The 25,961-nt window shown below is 36.7% G+C and overlaps 1 protein-coding gene across 15 annotated transcripts in view; it reads left to right on the plus strand.

The window, feature by feature from the left end:
* The window catches only part of Bclaf3 (BCLAF1 and THRAP3 family member 3), a 78,751-nt gene that overhangs the window by 27,026 nt on the left and 25,764 nt on the right, over positions 1 to 25,961 (plus strand). For 4 of the 15 annotated variants that reach the window (XM_035449847.1, XM_035449850.1, XM_035449848.1 and 1 more), the window contains 7 exons: positions 1,221 to 1,332; positions 2,391 to 2,454; positions 3,715 to 3,830; positions 10,160 to 10,274; positions 11,557 to 11,652; positions 19,015 to 19,167; positions 20,599 to 20,757. In XM_035449847.1, coding sequence (XP_035305738.1) covers positions 1,221 to 1,332; positions 2,391 to 2,454; positions 3,715 to 3,830; positions 10,160 to 10,274; positions 11,557 to 11,652; positions 19,015 to 19,167; positions 20,599 to 20,742 — 800 coding nt within the window. In that variant the 3' untranslated portion in view covers positions 20,743 to 20,757. Of the gene's footprint in view, positions 1 to 1,220; positions 1,333 to 2,390; positions 2,455 to 3,714; positions 3,831 to 10,159; positions 10,275 to 11,556; positions 11,653 to 19,014; positions 19,168 to 20,598; positions 20,758 to 25,961 lie in introns of those variants that run through there. The other 11 variants (XM_035449853.1, XM_027432604.2, XM_027432608.2 and 8 more) reach the window with 6 other exon arrangements.

Genomic DNA, 25,961 nt, shown 5'->3' on the forward strand with positions numbered 1-25,961 from the left:
TTGTGCCATAAGCTTGTTGCTGTGTGATCAGTGGAAGATTTTGTTCTCTGTGACATCCAAGAGTTCATTAAAGCTTTAAAGATTTGCATAAAGTTTTGCTTTTGATAAGTTTCCGCTAATTGGAAAAGCAGTGATGTGAAACAACTTTTCTCTAGTAGTGCTGCATAAATTATAGATAGGCTAAACAAAAGATTTCCAAGAATGTCAAAATTTTATTTGTTTTAATCTTTACCTTCATGAAACATTTTTTATAAATAATTATTGGAGCTAAAGAGATAGCGGTTAAGAGTACTGGTTACTCTTGAAGAGGCCTCAGGTTCTCGGCACCTACGTGGCTGCTTACAGACTTCTGTTACTCTTTTGTACTTTTTGGCCACAAGTCACATGGGCATACATACATATAGGCAAAACATTAAATGCACATAAATAATACCTTTTTAAAAAATGAATTATTTTATCTGCTATCCCTTAAGTGAAGGTGTGTTTTTTGTTGAACCAGGTAGTTTGGGGTTAGCTGAGAGTTTAGCTCAGTATTAAAGCAGTTTTCTGAGACTGTGCAAGGCCCTGAGTTTGATCCCCTCAAACTAGAGAAAATATGAATAGAAAAACAAAGTATACAGTTTGTTGGGAATAGTTCACCTTCTCAGTTCACCTTTTTATCCAAGGAAATACAGTTTTCAGAAAGTATGGTAGTATTTTACAGAAAAAACAGAGTGTCCCAGAACAGGAGTAGTGAATTAGGAGAGATTACTTACATAACATTGGGACCAATTAAGTATATTCTCCTTTCTGTACTATTAAGAGCTTGCAGTATAGCTAATTTTAGAATGTCTTTATGAACTAAAGTTAATGTAAAAGTGAAGTGGTGTTGGAAGGTACTCTATAGTTTTTAAACAGAACATTCAGCATTTGTTCAGAGATTATTTTGATTGAATTGTTGGTTGATGACATTTTTATTGTTGTTGAACTGTAGAGTATCTTACATTCTGGATAGAGTGTGATCTTACCATGGAGAAGAAGTGATCCTTTTAAAAACTCTTGTTTGGGTTTAGAAAAGCATGTGAGCATTACAAGTTAATATGCAAATGAAGTTTGGGTCCTGCTTTTTTTTTCCCAAAGGAAAACAATTTGGATTTATTTTAATGGCTTCTTCTTGGGCTTTATATAATCTTTTTAATGGCAGTTTCACACTGACATGGAACTATTGTTTCCTTTTCCAGCAAGTTGTTCTGCAACATCTGATATTACTTTACATGAGCGTTTCTCAAGAATGCAAAGCAGACATCCAGATTTCGATGAGATGGCACTGAGTTCAGATCCAGAATTTCACAGGTTATGATTAATTACTCTTTTTCCATTTACCTCATGAGAATAAACCTCAGAATAGATTGGGAAAGGTCGAGCTTTCTAAGCTTTCTTTCCTGGACTTTGTATAGACTCCAGGGCTACACTTTGTGCATAAAATAGAATAATGTAAGCAGTTACTGGACCAGTACACATTGATGAGGTAGGTTGCATTAATGTCATTGACTAACACTGAATGTGTGGAACTTTGAAAATATCTACCTACCTTTGATTCTTTTGTGTCTATACTAGTTGCCTACTGAAGTTAATGCTAGAAGATGCCAAGCCATTGAAATCAGATTACTTTAAGTGTCACAAATGATTGTTTTGAGGTCTGAGGATAAATGAATGCTTTCTGCTAGCACTTCTCTGAGCATATCATGTACCCTGTTTGGAGTACTAAGTTGAATCAATGTTACAATGTTGTGTATCGCCAAAATACAGTTTCAGGTCATAGTTTCTAGTGTCTAGAGAACAACAAAAACTTCCTATAATGTGGTCCATAGGATATATATTGTCTAGGAGATTGTCATATGGGTGAAAACCTGATAGGACATGGTGGTATATGACTTTAATTCCAACATTTGGGAGACAGAGGTAGGCAGGTATATGAGTTTAAGGCAGTGAGTTTCCGAACAGCCAGGGCTACATTAGAAAAACCTGGGGGCTGGAGAGATGATAGCTCAGAGGTTAAGAGCACTGGTTGCTCTTCCAGAGGTCCTGAGTTCTATTCCCACCAACCACATGGTGGGTCACAACCATCTGTAATGAGATCTGGCTACCTCTTCTGACAAGTAGACATACATGCAGGCAGACACTATGAATAATAGATAAATAAATCTTACAGGAAAAAAAGTAGAAAGACCCCTCCTGCCTTTAACGAATAAAAAAGTAAGTAAATAAAAACCTACCTGACAGCAGGTTTCTTCTGCTTTCTTCAAGACCCATGGGTTTTATTCTAAATTCTACTCGATAGTAAAACAATCAATGTATCATGCATCAGATAATTAGCATAATTATTTAATTATATGCCTTTATTATTTTAGGAGAATAGATATGTCTTTGGCTGATCTTCAGAATAAACAGACTATGGTATATGAACCAGATGAGGTAAGTGAATATAATTATTATTGGTATAGTACTGGGAAAAGGGTTTGTGATTGGGGTCCAGAAAGGAGTTAAAGGTGTATGAAGAAATCTAGGAATCTAAAATTGAAAAAGTTCTCTTAAGTGACTGATTGCAGTCCAGGATGGAGTGATAATCTGAAAAAAGACAAAATTTTCTTTGTGGTTATTAAGTATAACAACTTTGAAAAGTTGATTTAAAAATTACATTTAATACTCACCCCCAGACTCCTCAGTGTGAAGCTTATAGAAAATATGATCAATAGCCGTTTTTCCACATCTGGCACATGGCATTTGGTGATGGATGCCCTTCTGTTTGCTGTAAAATTTAATAACAATTCTATGGAATATAAACTAGTTAAAATAATGAAGATAATACTATATTTCTTCATTATCATGTATGTGGCTCCTACCTAATAACCTCCCCTTCATACCTTCTGTTACTTTACTGATTAGAAAGACTGTCATGACTAGCCAGGTTGGAAGAAAAATCTTTAAAAGCATGTCAGATTCTAAATGAATTGTAAATTATTCCTTTGAGAATGTTTCTGTAGTGAAGAGATTTAATTTATTTTGATAGACTATAAGTAATTTTTCACTTACAAAGTTTTTGTTAATATAGATAGGTTAGTTTATTGAATGATATTTTGATAGAATTTCTAATTATCTTTGTAGTCCACTTACAGGAAATTTGAAGACTTAAAAAAATCCATAATTCCTGTAGTATAACATGGCACATTTTAATAGTCTATCAAATGCAATTCAATATGCTTTTTCATAATCCATAATATCTTTTTTATGTAAAAGTTCTAATTCCCCCATGGCCTTTTACAGTTGGGCTTTTTTTAAGTTTCAAATTTTTTCAGTAAATGTTTTTCCATATTGACTTCCATATATTTATTAATTTTAATGGCTATATAGTTTTGTTTATTTCCAAAACTTGGTGCATCATTCTTTTCTTCCCTTTATTTTTAAATTTAAGTTGTTTCCTTTTTGTTATTTTAAATATTTTTAAAGAAGCAATCTTTTCTTAGGGATAGAATCCCAGAAGTAGGATTCCGGGCTCAATATTAAGAACTTTTCTGATTAATGTCAGTTGTGTCTCAAAATATTTGTATCAGTTTATACTACCATTAGCAAGATGAGTATAAAATAATTAAGGACTTGTAATTAATGTTCTTGTTAGAAATGGTCTTTGTGCAACTAACTAATGCAAATTGTTTGTCTTCTGTCAAAATTCCTCAGACTCTGGTCAAAGTAATAGATCCAAATGACCTACGACATGACATTGAAAGGAGGAGAAAAGAGAGGTTACAGAATGAAGATGAGAACATTTTTCATATGGCTAGTCCTACAGAGAGGTAATCAGTAAATGAAAAATATCCTGCTATCAGGGAGCTTTTGGTTTCAGCAGTTTTTATATTTTTGTGATTAATTTTAGTCTAGGGATTTGAGTGTTCAGATCCACTTTGTTTATTAAAATATTTCAGTTACTCATTGGTTATCACATGGAGTTTGATTAAAACATCAAAAACAATGGAATGGGTGAATAGATCTTCCTAATTCTAGAGAAGAGTATAATAGCTATTAGAGTATTAGCAGGAACCAGGACCAGCAACTTTATAGACTGCTGAGCTCAAGCAGATTGAAACTTAAATAGGTTTGGATTCTTAGATTCTGACTTAGTTTGAATGAATACAAAATTTTGAGGTTCTTTTGGGGAATTCTCCTTGGGTCTATGGCGTAGTAAGGTATAGTAGAATGGGGGAAGAAGTGAAGAGTGGTGGCATATACCTTTAATCCCAGCACTCCAGAGGCAGAGGCAATCCATAGTGAGATCCTGTCTCAAAAACAAAAAGAAAGAAAAGAAACAGCAGAGGGAGAACTCAATTTGAATCTCATTGACTCTGCCCATTTACAAACTGTCAACAAATCTCTCCATACTATAAATGATAAGACAAGCTTATGCAGGGGCAGCTATACTGTTAAGTCACTGGCATCTTAGAAGTTACGCCACATACAGCAAAGAGATCATTATCATATCACATTTTTGTGTTCAACCTCCCATCTCTTTGCAAGGGTCTTTAGTCATCTAAGTTGGCCGCAGTCTACCTCTAGTTCTGAGAACTAGTGGAACCTGTGGCAACTATGTGACCACATATAATTATGTGGAGTAATTGAATGAGACAATTTCTAGCTTGGGCAAGAGTCCTTAATCAATTTAAATCTCTCAGAAGCAGGGATATGAATAGGACGAGATAGTGCTAATTGTTTTTCCATAATCCTTAGTATCAACTCTTAAAACCTTTAAGTGTTTGAGTAGATTTTTAAATAAACTCCAAACCTAACTAGCCTTAATCAAAATACATGGAACTTGTTTTATCTGGACTTGATTTTGATAGTAAGTTTCTGACTGATTAAAAGATAGTGAAACTGTGTGTTTTGGCATGTAACACAATTGGAATATGTACAAATCTTGTCCTTTGCTGGGCATAAGTCACCAGCAAAGTGCTTAACACTTTGGTATTACCATATTTCTAGTGACAAGTTATCTATTGTGTTTTTCTTGGCTGAGAAAGCTTTGGATACACAGTGTATCAAGAAATAGGATTTATTAAACATTTACAATGATAACTATATCATAAATGCTCCAGGGCATATCTTTACCCTTTGAGATGATTAGAGCTTGAATGCTGGCATTCTATTTGGGTTTAATGCCCAGCTCTAAGAATCCTAGATATGTGAATGACTTGGAGTAGGTTACTTAGCCTGTTTCCTCATCTGTGAAATAGGAATGAGAACTATGCTTACCTCAAATGGTGACCAGGATTAAGTAAAATGTAGCTGGTTAGCCTTAAGCTTGTTAATGTTAGCACTGAGGGCAGTGTTGAAGCATGAAACATAAGAATTTGAAAACAATTTCAGTATTCTATGCCATAAAATTTACCTTTTGTAAGTAAGCGATTGAGTTGTTTTTATTATATTCACAGAGTTGTATAAGAACCACTTAGCTCAAAAATATTTTGTCACTCCAGAAGAAAACAGTGTACCCAGCTATGGAACCCCTTCCCCATTTTTTCTTATTTTCTTCCCTGGCAACCACTGTTATATACATTGTATGGATTGCCTATTCTCAACATTTCATATAAATGCAGTAATACAATGTTTGGATTTTTATGATTTATTTTATGTAGCATGTATTAAAAATTTATCCATGCTATAGCACAAAGATTTCTTTTATGGCTAAATAATGCTACATTGTATGGATGTGTCATATGTTGTTTATCCATTTATCAGTTGATGAACTTTTGATTTGTTTCCACTTTTTGGTTATTGTGAATAAATAGTGTTGTGAACATTTTGTGTGTAAGTTTTTGTGTGGTCATGTCTTCATTTTTATTAAGTATATACCTACATGTAGAATTGAGTTAGGTAATTATTGCCAAACTGTTTTCCAAAATGACTACAGCATTTTACATTCTACTAGCAATATGTGAGAAGTTCAAGTTGCCCATGTCTTTACCAACACCTGTGGGGTTCTTTTTTATTACTTTTGCTTTTTAAAATGATACCAGATCTGGGGAGATTGCTCAGTGGGTAAAGGTGTGTGCTATCAAGCCTGACAACTTGAGTTCAATTTCTGGAACCCATGTGGAAGAAAAGAGCTGAATCCCACATGTAGTTCTCTGACCTGCATGTGTACATCATAGCAGGGGCATGCACACAATTACACATGAATATACACACCTATACAAACACACTCTAAATAAACATGAAATTTAAGATTTTTAAATGATGTAGAATTGTTCATCTTTGACTCAGTTCAATTTCCTTATTAAAGTAAAATTTACCCTTTTAGAAATGAAGTTTGCCAAATGAAGTTGCCAAAGTTGGTCTCAGTTTTACTTAAGTAAATTTCAGTGTGTAGTTTCTAGGGAAATTCAGATTAAAACTTGTCATAATTCATAGTTAGTAATTTCCTCCTATGGGATTTCCATTAAAATATGTTATATGAAGGCTCTCTGTTAACCACTGTATTCCATTGCCTTGAGCTAGGTCCATATTTGTTGAAGGTGTGTAAAGACTTTAAAGAGCAGTAGATGGGACCAATGATACTTTAGCTGTAAGGCATTTCTATCTGGATTACTATTTCTTAATGTCTTGGGATCCTTTTTCTGGCAAGATTAATTCTTTGGCATTCCATACAGTGTATAAGACCCTGCTGTTCTCTATTGGCTCAATATGACCAATATCTTGCCTTGATGTCTTCAAGTCTTCTGACACATGATTTCTCCTAACTAGAGTTACTAAGTCCTCTACAATGTAATTGAGATGTGTTATATAGATATGGGTTGTGTGTAAATAAGCTTAAAAATTGTATCTGTGAACTTCAAAAGGACATGAAACTACCAAAACTTTATTTTTCACTAGGGAACTTATGGGGAAAGACGGTTTATACTAAACTAGGGTAAACTTCATAAAGGTCTTTTCATATACAGGCTATACATAATTTCCTTGTTGTAAAGCATTTCCCCAACATTTCTATGTTTGGGGGATACAATGAAAACTACACAAAGCTCTTGACTTGGCACTTGGAACTTAATGATAGGAGACAGAAAGACAGAAAATGTCAGTGGAATGGTAGGTTAAAAATTAAGGTAGAAGTGGAAATTCAGCAGGAAGAGTGACTTGGTGTGATACAGTTTTATAATTTTAGTGAGCATATGAATTGATTGAAGGAGTCAACCGGTTACATCATACCTGAGAGTATAGTACTTCAAAACAGGGAACCAAATGCAAAGATGTTAAGGCAAAAATCTTAAGGTTAAGTACTGGAATTATGTCTAGTGGGTTTGCAGTATGGTAAAAAGAGGAGAGGGAGACTGGAGAGATGGCTCAGTGGGCAAAGCACTTGCTGAACAAGCCTGACTTAGGTTTAGATTTAGGTCCCCACAATAATCCTTTTGTGCTCCTACTGGGAAATGGGAAGCAGAGACAAGATAACAACTGGAGGCTTGTGGACTAGCCTGAAAGAGCAACAGTCAACAAACGAGACTCAGTCTCCAACAAGGTAGAGAATAACACCCTAGGTCATCGTCTGACTTTCATATATGCCCTGTAGCACATGTATGCCTGCATCTACAATGTATACAAAAGGTTAAAAGTTAGTAGATGAGGCCAAATCATGAAGGACTTTGAAGGATAAGAGGACTATTTTACAGTGAGTAAAATTAGAAACATTTGAGGTTCTAACTAAAGAAAAGACATAATCTCTAAAAAGGATTACTATGGCTGCATGGAAGAAAATGGGCTGAAAGATTTATAGAAAAAAAACATTTTATAGCTTATTTCACTTTCATAATGCTTTTAAGTTGCAGCCACATTGTGTCATATGTCAATGTTTCATTCCTTAAAAACTTCATTTTAAGGCTAGAATAGTCCTTGGATATACGGTATTATATTTAGCTGAGTATTTTTTTTTTGATATTTGTGTGTTTTCCACCTTTTGCCTTTTATAAGTAGTGCTGTTAGGAACATTCAAGTATGCCATTTTTTATTGTAGGATTTCTATTCTAGTGAGTGTTAAGGTAGCATTTCATTGTGGTTTTGATTTGCATTTTCCTAATGACTAATGATGAACAGTTTTTCATAGCTTTTTGACCATTTATATGTCTTATGTGGAGAAATTTTTGGCCAAATCCTTTGCCCATTTTATAATCAAATTAAAGTCTTTATTGCTGAGGTATTATAGTTGGGAGAGTTGTTTTTGTTTTGAAACAGGGTCTCACTATGCAGCCCTGGCTGGCCTAGAATTCACTATGTAGCTCATCCTGGCTTCAAATTCATATATCTACTTTGCCTCTTAAGTGCTTGTATTAAAGGCATGAGATACCAAATCTGGATAAAAGAGTTCTTTACTATTCTCCAGGCCAGTGAGATGGTTCAGTGGATAAAGGTACCAATACTAAAGCTGACAACCTTAGAAGTACATATTTTCCCCTGACCTCCACATGTGTGTTTTGGCTCACACACAATAATAAACTATAGTAACATATTAAGAGTTCTTTATGTATTCTAGATACTACAGTTGGAGTGTTACTTACTGGAAATGCTTGTGACCAGAAATGATTCGGATTTTAGGTTATTTGGAATACCTGCATATATATAATCAGCCATTGCGGGTGGAGGGGTTCCCTTAACTCAACGTGAAATTCATATATATTCTTTCATTCATATACAGAAGGAAATTTTATACAATACTTTAATGTGCCTATGTTTTGACTGTGATCTTATATAGTCAGGTATAGAATTTTTCATGTTGGTGCTCAGAAGGCTTCAGATTTTGGAGTATTTCAGATTTTTATATTAGGGATGTTTAACCTGTATTCCTTTATTGGCTATGTTTTGTAAAGAGGATTTTTAAAATACCAGGCATCTGTAGCTTTGCCAAATAGAAATGAGCACTTTTAATATTTAGTCTATTTTTTACACTTACAGGCATATATGTGTGCTTTTTAAGTTCTGAAATTATCCTCAATGTATAGTTTTGTGGTTACACATTGCTATTTTGACTTAGTATCATATTACATTTTATCAGAACAGCAGGTTTCTGAACATTCCATGGACCCTGAAGTCATATTTTGTGTCAGGTTTTGGGGTTAATGATGGAACTCAAACCATCCACAGTGGTAGTCAAAGCTTATTCCATTAAGCACACAGGTATAAGCAATACCTACAGATAGGAGAGATAGGTGTTAGAACATCTAAATGCTGTATGTGTCACAGTAGGGTTATCTATTCTACTTCAGAGGAGTTTAGGAAAATTTTTGGACAAGGTACGCATGAAGCCGAACTTTGAAGTTATTCTAAATGGAAGGAAGTGATCACAGAAGGAATTGCAGGTACAAACAAAGTTGTGGAAGCAGGAAAGATCATGGTATGTGCTGGGAACTATATATACACAATTATTTAAAGTTCAATATATGTGTTGGGGAGATTGGAGGAAAGCAGGTAGTAAGAGCATGAAGAGTCAGGGCAAAATCATGAGGACTGTGAATTTTATCCCATACAAAGTTCATAGGAGGGACTGAAGCAGGGCAGTTGGCTCCCTAGGGCACAGGGCTTGCAAAAGACATAGGAAAGGTCTTAAGAGTGTTGTGGGGAGATGTGGGATATGACAAGGAAAGGAATTGCCAAGAGCTGTCAAAATGTGGCAATAGTGACCTCAAGATCTCATATTGTCAGGAGCTGGGGGTCTGTCGTTTGCAGTATGAGAGCCCACCGCTTTGTCAGTGAGGTGACTGTTCTAGTCTCCTACTTTACCTCTGATAAAAGTATTGGGTCATAAGCCATTGATAGTTCTGCCAAGAATCTCAGGAATTGGGGAGGGGGCAGAGGAGGCAGTGATGCTTTTTCCTGAGGGGGAAAAAAGACTTCCAAAAATCAGCTATAGCCTCCAGGAATCCCATCCTTAGACCTTAGATTGAAACCCCTAGTGCAAGGAATGTTGTTGTTCCTCTATTGCTAGCTTCCAGATTAGTTAAATAATGTTTGTTGAAAGCATCAGTCTTAATGACTATCATTTATAAATTTAGTAGTGGCAGATCATTGAAATTTTATTGTTGTTTCTCAAGTTTTTTTCCTCTTTAACTGATTAAAGTAACAAGATTCTTTTCTTTCCCTTTATTAGGAATCATCAGTGTCCCAGTTTTTCAAAGGTGAAGACTGTTCGTGTTGATGGATTTCAAAAACCTCCACATTTTATAAAATCAAATTTTAGAAAATTTATTCAGAAACCTTACATAGTAAGATTGGAGTTTCAAGTTTTTCATTTTTGTACATTATACATATATCTATACTTTTCAAAGTGCTTGTTACTTTATTATGTGTTATAATAGTGTTGAGGCTTAAAAGATTTTATGACAAAAGAAAGCTCATCTCTTACTTGATTTAGTAGAAGTTTCATTTATTATAGTACCAATTTTCTTAAGGTGTTCATTCATTTCAGGTGTATAATTTGGTGACTTCTAGTAATTCTTCAAGATGTGTTGTAATCATCACCATAGTCCAGTTGTTGGACTTATGATAGGATTTTACTTTGTTGCTCAGGACAAGCAGTGGAACGCACTATACACCTTAGGCTGGTCTTAAATTTGCAACCCTCCTGCCTTCACTTCCTAAGTGCTGGGATTATAGGCATATTCTACCATGCCTGAATAGAATATTGTCATTACCAAGTAAGAGCTCTCATGCCTGTTTAATTATTCCATGTTTCCACCCCACAAATCCTCTAATCTTTTTTAAAGATTTGCTTATAGATCATGGAATTCTGTGAGGACTAAATGATGGAAGGCAGTTAGTTTGTAACCTAATTTTAGAAGTAGTATCCCATTACGTTACCATATGGTTATTACAAGAAGCAAGCTACTAGATCATGCCCACAAAGAAAAGGATCACTGATGGAGATAATTAGGAGCCATGTCAGCAGCTGCCTAGTACAATCCTCCCTCTGGCCAGACTCCACAGAAATGGATTAATAGAAGGTAATAAGACTATTGATTTTAGAAATAGGAAACTGGAGAATGGATACCGTCTTAATTGTTTCTGCTAAAGGATTCTGGTTCTCTGTAGTTAGATTACTAATGTAGTTCTTTCTCTTATTTCTGTGCCTTCCCAAGCTTTACAAGAATAGCACTCCCAGTCAATTAAAGTTTGTTAGGCTAACTTTCCTACTGGCAGTATGGGGAGTTTGTGTTTTTCTTGGACAGTAGACAACCTTTACCAAATCCTGCTGGCAGTGTTTTGTTTTTTTTTTTCAAGATGCATATATGAGTAAATGGTAGATTTATAGCCCACTTATAAACGTTAACCATTGTGTTATACAGAGTGTTTTTTTTTTACACTTCTCACAGGCATGAATGAAACTGGCCCCTCACAAAGTAGCATGGGTCATATGAGAGAAGAAGTATGTAAGCTCCATGCTCCCTGATTTGGGGTCTTATCTTCAACATATGTCTTAATTGGTGAGACTAGTTTTTAAAGTAACCCCTTAAGATATATTAACCCATGTTAATACTTTTTGTTCAGAACTATCCTATGCAGAGAAAAGATGCCATTACTCGGAAGAGATTTAGAGTTGAGGAAAATCATCAAAACAGAAGAGGATCTAAAAGATCTTTCAAGGTATTGAGTGTTATTTTTCATTCATGTCTGAATATGGGATTATATATTGCAAGTAATGTTGCATTAGTAAATTAAAAGCTATTTTTGTGGTATTCTTTTAAACAATAACTATAAACTAGTGTTTTAGCTTCTTTGAATATTTCTAGAACTCATACTTAATAGTTACCATCTAATAATGAGGTTTAATCAGGATTTGACTTTGATTTTCAATTTTACTAATGGAACCCTTTTTTAAAATAGTAATGTAGCTGTTCCTAGAAATCACCAAGGATTTAAGACTTAGTAGAGCAGAGTAGATTTCATGTATAAGCATGTGGGCTGGGTCGCTTCTCAAACTGTTCTAGAAAGTTGCTTGGAAATGCAGCTGGTCACAAGGAGTACATGGGAGGAGTGAGAGAGGGAGATTTGTAGAATTTTTGTAATGTTTACATAAGATTGGTTTATGTCTGACAAAACTAAAGATTCCTCTTTCTTCTCACCTCCAGCACAAAATAACATGATCAAAACCACAAATATTTATAGTCTTCTACATCTACCCTACTGGACAATACATAGGACAGAATTTAGTTTTCATCATTCATACAATTAATATTTTTATAGTAAAGAAAAGTAAAGGTACTGGCAAAAATAAATGTTACATTATTTAAGTGTCTGTGAGTGTATGCACATATATGTGCAAGTACCCATGGAGGCCAGATGAAAGTGTTAGATACCCTGGCACTGGAGTTGCAGGCAGTTGTGGGCTACCCACTGTGGGTGCTGGGAACTGAACTGGGGTTCTCTGGAAGAGTGGCAAGTCCCATCTTTCAGTCCCAGGAATAAAGTTTAAAAGTTTTGATTCATAGGTATTTTTATTTAGTATCTTTTTTGGGGGGGGTGTTGAGACAGGGTTTCTCTGTGGCTTTAGAGGATTTCTCTGTGGCTTTGGAGGCTGTACTGGAAACTAGCTCTTGTAGACCAGGCTGGTCTTGAACTCACAGAGATTTGCCTGCCTCTGCCTCCCAAGTGCTGGGATTAAAGGCATGCACCATCACCGCCCAGCTTTTACTTAGTATCTTTTCCCCCCTCACTTGTACTTGACATAATCCCTATAAATCAGGAAAATAAATTTAGCTAATTAGAACTTTAAAAGATTATATTTTCAGTATGATGAATGACAATTCATTTCAAGTTCTTTTATCTTTTCCCTACATGTGTGTATGTATTTGAGGACCGGAGGTAGATGTTGGATGGAGTCCTTAGTTGTTCTTCACCTTAATACATTTTCTTCTTGGATAACTTTCTATGTGTATATAGTACATTATGGTTACTTTTGCCCAACTCTGTCTTCTTTTTGTCCCATCTGTCTGCCTCATTTTTTTTAAAGCAAAGGTGTCTTTTTTAAAAGATTTTATTTATTATGTATACAACATTCTGCTTCCATTTATATCTGCACACCAGAAGAGGGCACCAGATCTCATAACGGATGGTTGTGAGCCACCATGTGGTTGCTGGGAATTGAACTCAGGACCTCTGGAAGAGCAGTAAGTGCTCTTAACCTCTGAGCCATCTCTCCAGCCCCCTGCCTCCTACTTTCTTATAAATGCCTTTGCTATATTCATGATGTTTTTGCCTTGTGTCCCACAGAGTTTAGGGTTGTATGTATGGCCTTGGGTTAGACCCTGGTGGGTTCATCAGTGGCAACATAACTGGATACTCTGCCTCCCCTTTTCCCAGAATCTGTTAGTTTCAGTAGTGTGTGTTACTTTTCTATGGTGTGTGATAGGACCTCTTTCCCAGTTGTAGCTATTAGATGTGCTAGTTTATTATTGCCTTGGTTGTATCATGTTTAGAAAGTGGGATTCCCCAGCCCTTCTTGTTATCTTACTGCTCTAACATTCTTTTCCCCCCACCCATTTCCATAATGTTCCCTAAGTCTTAAATGGGTGGTACAAAAAGTCTTGATTAGAGTTGAGCCCTCAACCATCCTTTATTCACAATATCTTGTGCTTGCTTGGATCTCTGCATTCACATCCAGTCACTGCAAACAGAAGCTTCTCTGATTAATCTTAAGAGAAGCCTTTGTTTGTGGGGAAAAAACATATATATTTAGAAGACAGTTTGACACTGTTAATTTAGCTAAGGACTAAGGCTTCCTTAGTCATAGTTTTGTTTATTTTTCTAACCCAGTTTACAGTGCTTGATATGGATTTCCTTTTGTGGACTGGGCTTCAAATCCAATGAAGGAATGGGGTTGTCCTTGTAACAGTCACGCCATTATTATACCAGTGTGCACATCTTGCTTGGCAGGTTGGTAGTGTAGTTTAGAGTTCACAGCTGGGTAAGTCCATTGTTACCTTATTCTCCCAGCAGCATGAACAGCACCATCTAGCACTGTGAAAACTATCTATCAGGAAGCACCCAGCTCAGTTCAAAATTGCTTTCTCTGTATCATGCTACCCAAAGTACATGTAGTCTTCAGCAATTAGGTTTTATCATCTATTTCTATAGACAACCAAGATGAATGGTAATAGCCTGTATTGTTTGGTGGCCTCTAGAACCTCCTTAATCAACAACTCCTATGAAAGTATATCCCACACCTGGCACTGTTTTTTAAGTCAACCTGACCTAGCTTGCTTTTCTGTTGCTGTGAAAAAGCACTGACCAATATCATCTTTGGGGAGAAAAGGGTTTATTTGGCTTACAGGTTATAGTCAGTATCAAAGGAAACTAAGAAAAGAACTGAAGTAACTGAAGCAGAGACCATGGAGGAATGTTACTTACTGTCTTGACTTCCATGACTTGCTTAGCTTACTTTCTTATACAGTCCAGGATTACCTGCCCAGGGGTTGCACTGCACAGTGAGATGGACCCTCCCATTAATTAGGAAGATTCCCCACAGACATGCCAGTCTCATCTGATGGATACAGTTCTTCAACTGAGGTTCTTGCTTATCCTTAAGATCTCATGTTAAGAGCACAATGTAAAACACAAAATTTAAAAGTCCCCATTTGAACAGTTTTGTTTCTAGTATTCCTCCCTCCACATTCATCTTGCCTATATGATTCTATCCCCACACCCTTAAGACAACACTGTACACTTTCTGGTTTCCTGGACTCATTCCATAGGTATTCTAAGTTAAACACAAAATAAAAAGTTGAGGTCAGGATATGCACATAAGAGAGACTGTGCATTGTCTTTCAGGACCTGGATTACCTTTCATATATATATTTCTAATTTCATCCATTTCCCTGCACATTCCTTATTTTCATTTTTCTTCATAGCTGAATAAAATGTCATTGTGCATGAATACCACAGTTTCATTGTCCATTCATCAGTTAATGGATATCTAGGCTGATTCTGTTTCCCAACTATTGTGACTAGAGCTACCATGATTATGGATGTGCACATGCCTCTGTAGTAGGATATAAATTTCTTTGGAGTGGTATAGCTGGGTCTTACGGTAGTCTATTTCTAATTTTTTTTGAGGTAACTCCAGACTGACATCTAAACTGGATATACCAGTTTATCCTTCCACTAGTTTTGTAAAAATGGCCCCCTTTACCTACAACCAGGCCAGTGTGTGTTGTCCTTTGCATCTTTGAAGATAGCCAGTCAGGCTGGGGTGAGATGTAATCATAAAGTAGCTTTATTATTTTCTTATAATTTATTTTTATTTCATGTGCATTGGTGTTTTGCCTGTATGTGTGTCTGTGTGAGGGTGTCAGATCTTGGAGTTAGAAACAGTTGTTAGCTGCCATGTGGGTGCTGAGACTTGAACCCAGGACCTCTGATAGAACAGCCAGTGTGCTCTTAACCACTGAGCCATCTCTCCAGCCCAGCTTTGCACCATGTGTATATAGTGCTTGCGGAGGCCAGAAGAGGCTGTCAAATTCCCTGGAACTGAAGTTACAGGCAGTTTTGAGGTGTTGTGTGCATGTTGGAAATTGAACTTTTGTCCTCTGAAAGCCTTAACTGCTAAGCCGACTTTCCAGCCCTTAAAATAGTTTTAAAATACATTTCCCTGATGCCTAATTATATTGAACCCCTTTAAAGGTGTTTTCTAGCCATTTATATTTCTTCATTTGAAAACCCTCTGTTGTGAGTCCCTTAGCCCATTTGGGTTGTTTTTATGGAGTTTATATATTTGAGTACTTTATATATTCTAGTTAATAATTCTTATCAGATATATAGTTGACAGATATTGTCTCTCATTCTGTGGGCTGCTTCATTCAGTCAGTGGTTTCTCATGCTGTATAGTTTTTTTTTCTTTTTTAGTTTCAGGAGATGGCATTTATCAGTCATTGGCCTTATTGCCTGTGGTATTAGAGTCCTCTTCACAAAATCTTTATGCCTATATGTTGAAAACCATTATGCCTGTACTTTGAAGTACATTTTCATTTAGCAGATTCAGGGTACCAGATCTTATATTGAGGTCTTTGATCCATTGGTGTTGACTTTTGTTGAGCCATCAAAACATTTAAGATGTCTTAAATAATGATGCATCTGAAGGCTTTGGAGGGAAAATCAGAGGAAACTAAACAAAGTAGTAGAAGGGAAGAAATAATTAAAATGGGGTAGAAATTAATGAAACAGGAACAAATAAAAATTGCAAAGAATCAGTGAAACAAAGAATTTATTCTTTGAGAAAATAAAGGAGATTGATAAACTCTTAGCCAGATTAGCTCAAATGAAGAGAACACCCAAAATAATAAAATTAGTTATGAAAAGTGAGGCGATGGTGGCACATGCCTTTAATCCCAGCACTTGTGAGGTAGAGATAGGCAGATCTTTGTGAGTTCAAGGCTAGCCTGGTCTACAGAGCGAGTGCCAGAACAGGCTCCAAAGCTACACAGAGAAACCTTGTCTCAAAAAACAAAAAAAAGTGAGGTATGAAAATAGGTACCAATGAAATGAAAACCATAATTGTATTAAACCTATATTGTACTAAAAGGAATGGATGAATTTCTACATGCATATGACCTACCAAAATTAGACCAAGGTGAAATAAGATAAAAAGACAAACTAGCCAAGCAGAGGTGGCCCACTCCTTTAATCCCAGAACTCAGGAGGCAGAGGCAGTCAGATCTCTTGAGTTTGAGGCCAGACTGGTCTACAGAGTGAGTTCCAGCACCACGTAGACTACACAGAGAAACCCTGTCTTGAAAAACAAACAAAAAGGATGCAGTAATAAAAATTCTCACAAACAAAGTTCTCCAGTGCCAGATGATTTCATTGAATAATTCTATTAAATCTTGAAAAAATTAACACCAATACATTCAAATTATTTTACAAAGTAGAAAAGAAAAGGATGCTTCTAAATGTGTTTACAAAACCAATATTGTCCTGATACCAAACTAGACAAAGACAGCAGCAAAAAAAAAAGGCTCAATCTACTTGATACACATAGAAGTAAAATATATCAATACTTGCATGTTTTTAGTATTAAATCAAGTGTATTTGTCATAGTCACATTGCCTTCATTCCAGAGATGCAGGGATAGTTCAACATACGGATATCAATAAATGTAATTCACTGCATAAATGGATGCAAAGATAGAAGTCACATAACTGGTGCAGGAAAGGCCTTTGACAAAATCTAACCTCCCTTAAAGATAAAAATCATGGGGTGGGGTTGTGTTGCTGGAGAGATAGCTCAGGAAAAATCACTCATTACTCTTGGAGAGGACTCAGGTTTGGTTTCCAGCACCTGGTAGTTTACAACCATCTATAACGTCAATTCTAGGGGATTCAGTACCCTTTTCTGGCCTCTGCCAGCACTGTATTCATGTAGTGCACATATACACATGCAGGCAAAACATAAATCTAAAAAAAGTCATGAAGAGGTTAGAGATGGAGGGGACATAACTCAACATGATAAAAGCTTTATTTCACAAATCTAGCCAGCATCATCCTAACTGGAGAAAAACCCAAAGCATTCCAACTAAGATCAAGAGCAAGGCAAGGATGTCCACTCTATGCTGCCATTTTATATAATGTTTGAAATGTCCACTAGAGCAGTAAGACAAAAAAATAAAAGGGATACAAATAAGAAAAGCCAAAATATTTCATTTTGCAAATTATATGATTATAGACTCTAGATACACCACCTCTTAGAACTGAGAAAACACTTTAGTGAGGTGGCAGAATATAAAATTGCTATGCCAAAGTTAGTAGCCTTCCTATATACCAATGACAATCATACAGAAGAAAAACAGTAAAATCTCCTTTAGAACACACACACACACACACACACACACACACACACACACACACACACACACACACACACACACACACGAGAATACCTGAGAATAAACTTAACGAAGGAACAAAAGACTTCTACAATGAAAATGTGCTTTCATTTGTTTTTTTTTTTTTTGAGGCAGGTTTTCTCTGTGTAGCTTTGGAATCTGTCCTGAAACTTGATTTGTAGACCAGGCTGGCCTCAAACTCACAGAGATCTACTTGCCTCTGCCTCCTGAGTGCTGGAATTAAAGGTGTGCACCACCACCGCAATGAAATTTTAAGACAATGATGAAAACAGTTGATGAAGACATTAGAAGATGGAAAGAGCTCACATGCTTACAGATCACAATATTCAATGTTGTAAAAATGGCTGTCCTTCCAAAGGCAATCTGTAGATTCTAGGGACATTCTTCATAAACATAGAAAAGATGATCTTAAAGTTTATAAAGAAGCACAAAAGACCCAATGATAACCAAAACAATTCTGAACAAAAAGAATAGTATAGGAGGTATGAACATACATAATTTCAAGCTATACTACAGAGTCATAGTAATAACAGCATGGTGCTTGTAAAAAAAAAACAACACAGATTGATGGAATAGAGAACCTGAATATAAATTCATGCTAAAAGAAATAAAAATAGATACTGAAGAAAAACATCTTACAACAAATGGTATTGGGAAACTTGAGCATCAACATGTAGAAGAATGAAACTAGGTCCACCTTATTTTCTGAGACAATGTCTCATTGAACCAAGAACTAGGAGCTCAATAATTCAGATAGGCTGACTTGCTATTAAACTCCAGGAATTTATCTGCCTGTCATTACCTCCCTACTCCTCCCCCATCACTGGCATTTATAGTCAGATACTGGAGATCCGAACTCAAGGCTCCATGCTTGCTTCACAGGTACTTTACTGACGAAGCCATCTCCCTAGGTTCATTACTGTTTCTAAACACTATTTTCTATAGAACAGTTTTTTAAATAACACAAAAATAAACTAGTTTGAAGAAATTATACCTGTGGTGCCCAGGATCACAGGCTGTTGTAATTATTATTCTCCCGTCTGTTATGCTAATAGACTAGATTGGGGAACTGTATTTTTAACATTTAATTCTCTTTGGATCCTTTTCAGAACTTTTTGGGTGGCAGATTCCAGCCCCATTTTAAGTCACATCTGGTACAGAAGAGCTTGTATATTCAGGCTAAATACCAGCGTTTACGGTTTGCTGGACCAAGGGGATTTATTACCAATAAATTCAGAAACAGATTTCTGAGGAGAAAAAAGGTTAGTTCGACAATAACCTTTTAAAAATATTGAGTAACTTTAAATGTTTGTTAGGTAGTTGGCTTTTTCATCTACTTTAAGAAACAACCTAGATTTTTAAAATGTTCATTTTGCATGATAGTTGAATGAAAATTTCAAGATTAGTACTGATAGAAGTGTGAAGCTATTTAAACTTTAGCTATTCTACGTGAAACAATTTAAGTATAGCAGCTTGTTGTATGACAAAACTTTTCCTGGGGATATGTAACATATGTGTCTACCCACCCCAGATAGGGAACCTATGACAGACTAAAGAATAGATACCACCAGAGTCCCACTAGGTGAGCTAGTGAGTTTTATTGGGGTTACTTACAGGATCAGAAATGACTCAAAGACAGCTGCTTCACCAAAACCCACCCCAGCATGGGTGACAGCTCACAAAGCTGGGAACCTGGAACACACTGTACAGCCTGCAGGCAGATCAACAGATTGGAGAGTGCTTTGCAAGTGCCTCAGTTGGTCTAAGCCTCCAGGTAGCTCAGCTGATTTCTGCCTCTTCCAGCCAGTTGGTCAGTTCTCAGTCGCCTTTGCAGCTTTTTTCCACTGAGAGTCTTCTTTAGAACTCAACTTGTCTGAGTCTTCTTGGCAGCTTGCTTCCCAGCAGCTCATCTTTCTTCCATATGAGAGGCACTCTTTATTAATTAATTTTTTAATTTCATTTTACGTTCCAGCCTGTTTCTCACATTCACGCCTTTTTTGGTTTTTTGTTTTTCCTTTTGTTTTTTGTTTGTTTGTTTGTGATCATTGATTTTAACCAATACTATCCCTGTGACCAGATTTGCAACTGTCCATTGGAGCCTCATGACTTTACCATTTACAACTGAAGGCAATGATTATCTCTTCCCCAGAATCCTTGCCAATAGTTTAGCTGGGAGGATGTCTTAGTTACTTTTTCTGATGCTGTGACAAAGCACCATGATCAAGGCACTTACAGAAGAATTAATTTATGACTTTTAGTTTCAGAGCATTAGAGAGTCCATGGCCATCATGGTAGGGAGCATGGCAGCGATCAGGCAAGCATGGCACTGGAGCAATAAGTAAGGTCTCACATCTTGATCTATAAGTAGCAGAGTAAGCTAACTTGAATGATGTGGGTTCAAACTCAAAACCTATACTCAGTGACATACTTCTTATACAGTTCTACCAACTTACAGAGATAACTTACATGAGCTTTGGGGGGCATTCTCATTCAAACCACAACAGAGGGTAGGGTCCTTTAAGTCCTTCTCTGATCCATGATTGGCTATTGACACTCCTGGTCTTGTGTAAGCTCAGTTCGAGCAAGTGTTGTGAGATTTTTTTTGACATGGTTTTATCATGTCCTAAGATAGCATTTGCCGTTCTCTTCCCTATTATCTTGTTCTTACATTATTTCCACACCCTCTTTTGCAGTGTTTCCCATGCCTTAGAGGGGTTGGCATACATGAATATCCTGTTTCTGAGTACTCAACCATCATTTATTTGAAGCATCTTTACTATCATTCACTACAAAGAAAAGCTTCTCTGATCAAAGCTGGGAGTATCATTTGTCTATAAGTTTAAACATAAATATTTATACTTCAGTTTGGTGCCATGTTAAATTTAGCTGAACAGTAGTAAATCCTTCCCTTAGACCCTTGACCTTCCCAGCCATAGGTTATTGATAAGGTTTACAGTATTATACTATAGTTGTATTCCCTTCTATGGAGTGTGCTTTAAATCCAGTCCAAAAGTGCTTACTTGGTCCTATAACAGTTGTGTCACTATTGTGTCAGTGGGCACAACTTTCCTGGCCAGTTGGCATTGTAGCTACAGAGTCCACAGCTGGTAATACTGTTGATGCCTTTACTCACCTAGCAGCCTGCATAGCAGGCTTTCTATATCTTTCTATACTATGAAATCTAGCCAGCAGAGAGGAAGCATCCATCTCAATTACAGCTTGCTTTCTGTATATCTTGTAACCAAGGTGTGTAGCGTCTTTAGCAATAAGATCTTATCATCTAGTTCTGGTAGGCAACCAAGAGGAATGGTAATAGCTTGAATTGTTGTGGGAATCTTTGGGGCCTCTCTGGCCAACAATTAGTAAGGAAGTATCCTATACCTAGCACTGAGATTTTTGCTTTATATGCAGCTGTGTAGAATATCTCCTTTTTTAAAACACTTTAATTGCCTTACAAAATAGTGGATTTCCATGTTATTTTTCATAAGCTGGGCTCTAATTCTTATATCTTAGTATTATATGTGTGTTGATTTGGCCTATTCCAATCTGGCCAATGTCTGCCTGCAAGCTGTCTTCTGATAGGTCAGATAGGTTTATATAGAGTTTATTTAAACAAAGCCCAACTCTGAGTATCACATGAAATTAAGTACCCTTCTATTAGCATACTGCGTAACAGGTGAGTTCCATTTTCCTAACCTTTGGGGAAAGGAATGAGACATGGCAGCTATTGTATCTGCCAGGTCCAAACTAAGGTACTTAATGGCTAACTAGACCTTTAAGCTATCCCTCTAGCTGTGGGCAAATTGATGACTGGTCTCATCAGTCCGTTTTATCTCAGTCTTTATGCCCTAACAAGAATGAAGTCTAGAATTATTGGTTTCTGCTAATGTTGACTCCCATTTTCCTTAAATTAAGGACACTTTTGCACAAAGGGGTTTACTGAGTTCGAGGTACCATTTACATTATTTTGTGCAGGTGTGTGAGTGTGGGTGTGTGTGGTATTGAAGATAAAAATGTATGCTAAGCAAATACTCTACAGTCTGCAGTTAAATCATTTAATATCCCAAGTTTTGGCATCAGAGGGAACTTTTAAAAAATTCTACCTTAGAAAGATACCTTAATCTGTGTAACATCTTGTGGTGGTTTGAATGACAATGGCCCCATAGGCTTATATGTTTGAATGCTTGATCACCAGTATGTGGAACTGTTTGGGAAGGATTGGGAGGTGTGGCTTTGTTGAAGGAGATGTGTCACTGTGGGTGGGCTTTGAGTTTTCTAAAGCCCATACCAGGCCCTCTTTCTGCCTGCTGCCTGTTAATCAGGATGTAAAGCTTTCATTTACTGCCTTAGCACCATGTGTGTCTGCTTCCCACCATGATGATCATGGACTAACCCTTTAAAATTGAAAGCAGCTGGGCGTTTCATTCCAGCACTTAGGAGGCAGAGGTAGGTAGGCCAGCATGGTCTACCAAGCTAGTTCCAGGACAGCTAGAACTCTTACACAGAGAAACCCTTTCTCAAAAAAAAAACCTTATAAAATTGAAAACAAGCTCCCAATTAAAAGCCCTCAATGCAATTCTTTTATAAGAGTTACTTCGGTCATGGTGTCTCTTCACAGCAGTAGAGCAGTAGCTAAGATGTGTTGTTTCACATTTTAGCTTTCTGTGTTGTTGGAGAAGCCATTCTTTTAGCAGTTAGACTGCCACCTGGATTAGTTAATTGATGCATCATTAAGCAGTCTAGACACCATGAAATTAGATCTGGACCCGTATACCTGATCTATCAGAAGTATTTTAATAAATTTTATTATTTAAAAACTTGCAAATAAGTAAAAACACCCACACAAGTATTAATCATACCCAAAGAGTATACAACTTAATGAACTTATATAAAGTTAGAATTGGTATTCAAAACTTAAGCTCTGAAACTTCACATGAAATTTTTCATTTTCAGTATGGAACCTGTTTTTGTGCACTAGTCTACCACCAAATAAAAAAATTCATGGCAGATTTAGAACTAGGGAAACAAATAGCTTTATATTCTCTTTCATAACCCATGCCTGAATTCACTCCATCCTCTCATTCCCTCATACCTATCCTTTCTTGTTCTCTTTCTTTGTGTTGTGCTGTACCCACATGTTCCTGTGTATACTTATATACATATATTATTGGCTAGATTCTGCATATGAGAAAACTGTGATTTTATTTATTTCTGAGATTGTGTAACTTTGTACTTCAGACAAGGGGCTAGTATCCAGAATTCATAAAGAATTGCAGAAATAAACTACCTTGGGCATAGTACTGCCAGGCAACAAGTGGGTAATGAACTGAATAGACAGTTTTCAAACAAAGAGATGCAAATGGTCAATAACTATCTTTTAAAGTGTTCAATGTCTCTAGCCATCAGGAAAATTGCAAACTAAAACTACTTTGAGATAACTGCCTTACTGTAGTCAGAATTGTTGTCAACAAAACTGACCACAGAAATTGGAGAGGATATAGAAAGAGGGAAAAATCTATATTTACTGTTGGTAGTGGGAGTATGGGTTAATACAGCCACTGTGGAAATCAGTTTGGAGATTTCTCAAAAAATTAAAAATAGAACTACCATATGCCCCAGCTTTCTCTCTCCTGGGCATATACTCAGGGAACTCCATACCCTACTATAAAGATATTTGCACACATTCCCATATTTATTGCTGCTTTATTCACTATGGCGGGATATTGTTTAAGATCTAATAAAGCTTGCCTGGAGATCAGAATTCAAAGCTAGCCGCAGCCGTAGAAGCCTGGCATTAGTGGCATACACCTTTAATCCCAGCACTCAGGGAGACAGAGGCAGATGGATCTCTATGACTTCAAGGCCACTCAGAGCTACATGAGAGTGAATCAGTCTGAAAGAGAAACAGAGCTCACGCCAGCACTAGAGAGGTATATAAAGTAGGAGCTGGGTCTCAGAGTCGTGCAACTAGTCTTCAGCCATGTTGAGGATGGGTTTACCCCAACCTTAGTAGAGGATAAGAACTCTGATGACCTGGCTGCTTTGCTTTTCTGATCTTCAACTTGAACCCCAATATCTGTCTCTAGGTTTACATTATTTGTGTTATAATTCACTGTAGCAAAGAATTGGTGTCAAGTTAGTTGTCAGTCAACAGATGAATGCATAATGAAAATTTGGTATATGTAAAAATGGAATACAATTTATATCTAAAGAAAAAGGAAGTTAAAATTTTGCAGGATAATGGGTGAATTTAGGATTTTTGCAATTTGTGAATTCTGGATAGTAGCCCCTTGTCTCCCATTCTGTGGGCTCTCTTAGCTCTGCTTGTTGTTTCCCTTGATGTATAGAAACTTTATTTTCGTGTAGTTACATTAGTTGATATTAGGGTTAATTAATGTGCTGTTGGTGTTCTATTATGTTCTTGTCTATCCCAATGTCTTGAAGGGTAGCCCCTGTGTTTTCTTCTAAAACTTTCAGTGTTTCAGGCTTTAAATTTTGATCTTGAATCCATTCTTAATTGATTTTTTGTACAAGATGAAAGATAAATCTAATTTCATTCTCCTCTGGGTAGAAATTCAGTTTTGCTGCCACTATTGTTGAATGAGCTCTTTTTTCCTTAGTATATTTTTGCCTCCTTTTCAAAAAATTAAGTGGAATAGCTTTGCCATTTTATTTCCTGATCCTCTGTTTCATTGCCCTTTCTATTTTTATACAAGTACCAACCTGTATTTATTATTATAGCTCTATAGTATAATTTCAGATAGGTATTGTACTTCCTCCAGCATTGTCCTTACTCCTTAGGATTGCTTTGCTATCTGCTGTCTTTCATGTTTCCATATGACTTTTTGTATTTTTTCTAAGCCTGTTAAATATGACAGGGGAATTTTCTGTTTCCCATCTTCAGCGCAGTTTGATTTCTGTGCCTTCAGATACATACTTCCTGTTCTGTTTCCACCATAAAACAGCCTTGGAGAGTAGTGAGGGTTGATTCTAGACATACTCTTAACATATCCTCTTCAGTTGCCTAGCATCATAATAATGGCTTCCTAAAACTGCATATGATCTTCAGCTACCAACAAAATGGTAAGATTTCGAAGCAGAAATAGAAAACTAGAGAACACAAAAATCTCATATATTCATAACAGGCTTATGCTAATTCCATTTTGGCACCCCAGACTCCTTACGATCATTGCCTGCTTACAATCTTTCAAGCACACACACACACACACACACACACACACACACACACACACACACACACACACACACACACACACACACACGAGATGTACGAGATGTAGAACAAGGCTAGGTCCTCTGCTTTCTTCTTGAATTGGACTGAGCAAGATGGACTTTCTACGGGTAGGGTCACTTTAAATGACAGCAAAGACCTGACTGGATGAGATAGGGTGGGGTCTTTAGAAATTCCCACAGAGGAAAAGCAAAAGCCTGCCAACAGAAATAAACCTGACAAAAGAGGGTTTCTTTTGGACAAGATCCTGGCAAAAGGCCATCTTGGACCAAAGAGAAAGTAATCTGAGAACAGCCTGATCTAATCCAGGACCCTGTTCCTTAGCTTGGGAATTAACTGCCTCCTGTCTTCACTTATAATGTTTGTTTGTCTGTCTTTCTTCTTCCTTTTTTTGTTTTTTTTTTTTTTTTTTTTCGAGACAGAGTTTCACTGTGTAGCACTGTGTAGTTCTGGCTATCCAGGAACTCACAGAGATCTACCTGCATCTGTCTCGTGAGTGTTGGGATTAAAGGTGTGCACCACCATCTCCTGGCCATAATGGCTTTATTTTTTCTTGAATTTTGTATTTGAACTGGATGAAGAGGGACACATGTCCATTACCTCCTGGAAGAAGGTTTGTTTTTAATATACTAGCACTCAGGAGTATCTCCTGTAACAAGCCCTGTTCCAGGAGGAAGTTTTTAGAATGCTTTAGGGACAGCTGAGCATGGTGGCTCAGGCATGTAGTCTCAGGCTAATATAGGAGGGTCACCTTAGATTCAAGGCAAGCTTGGGATATATGGTGAGTTCTAGGAGAGTAAGAGG

The sequence above is a fragment of the Cricetulus griseus genome, chromosome X, assembly GCF_003668045.3.
Source record: "Cricetulus griseus strain 17A/GY chromosome X, alternate assembly CriGri-PICRH-1.0, whole genome shotgun sequence".
In the NCBI taxonomy this organism is placed as follows: Eukaryota; Metazoa; Chordata; class Mammalia; order Rodentia; family Cricetidae; genus Cricetulus; species Cricetulus griseus.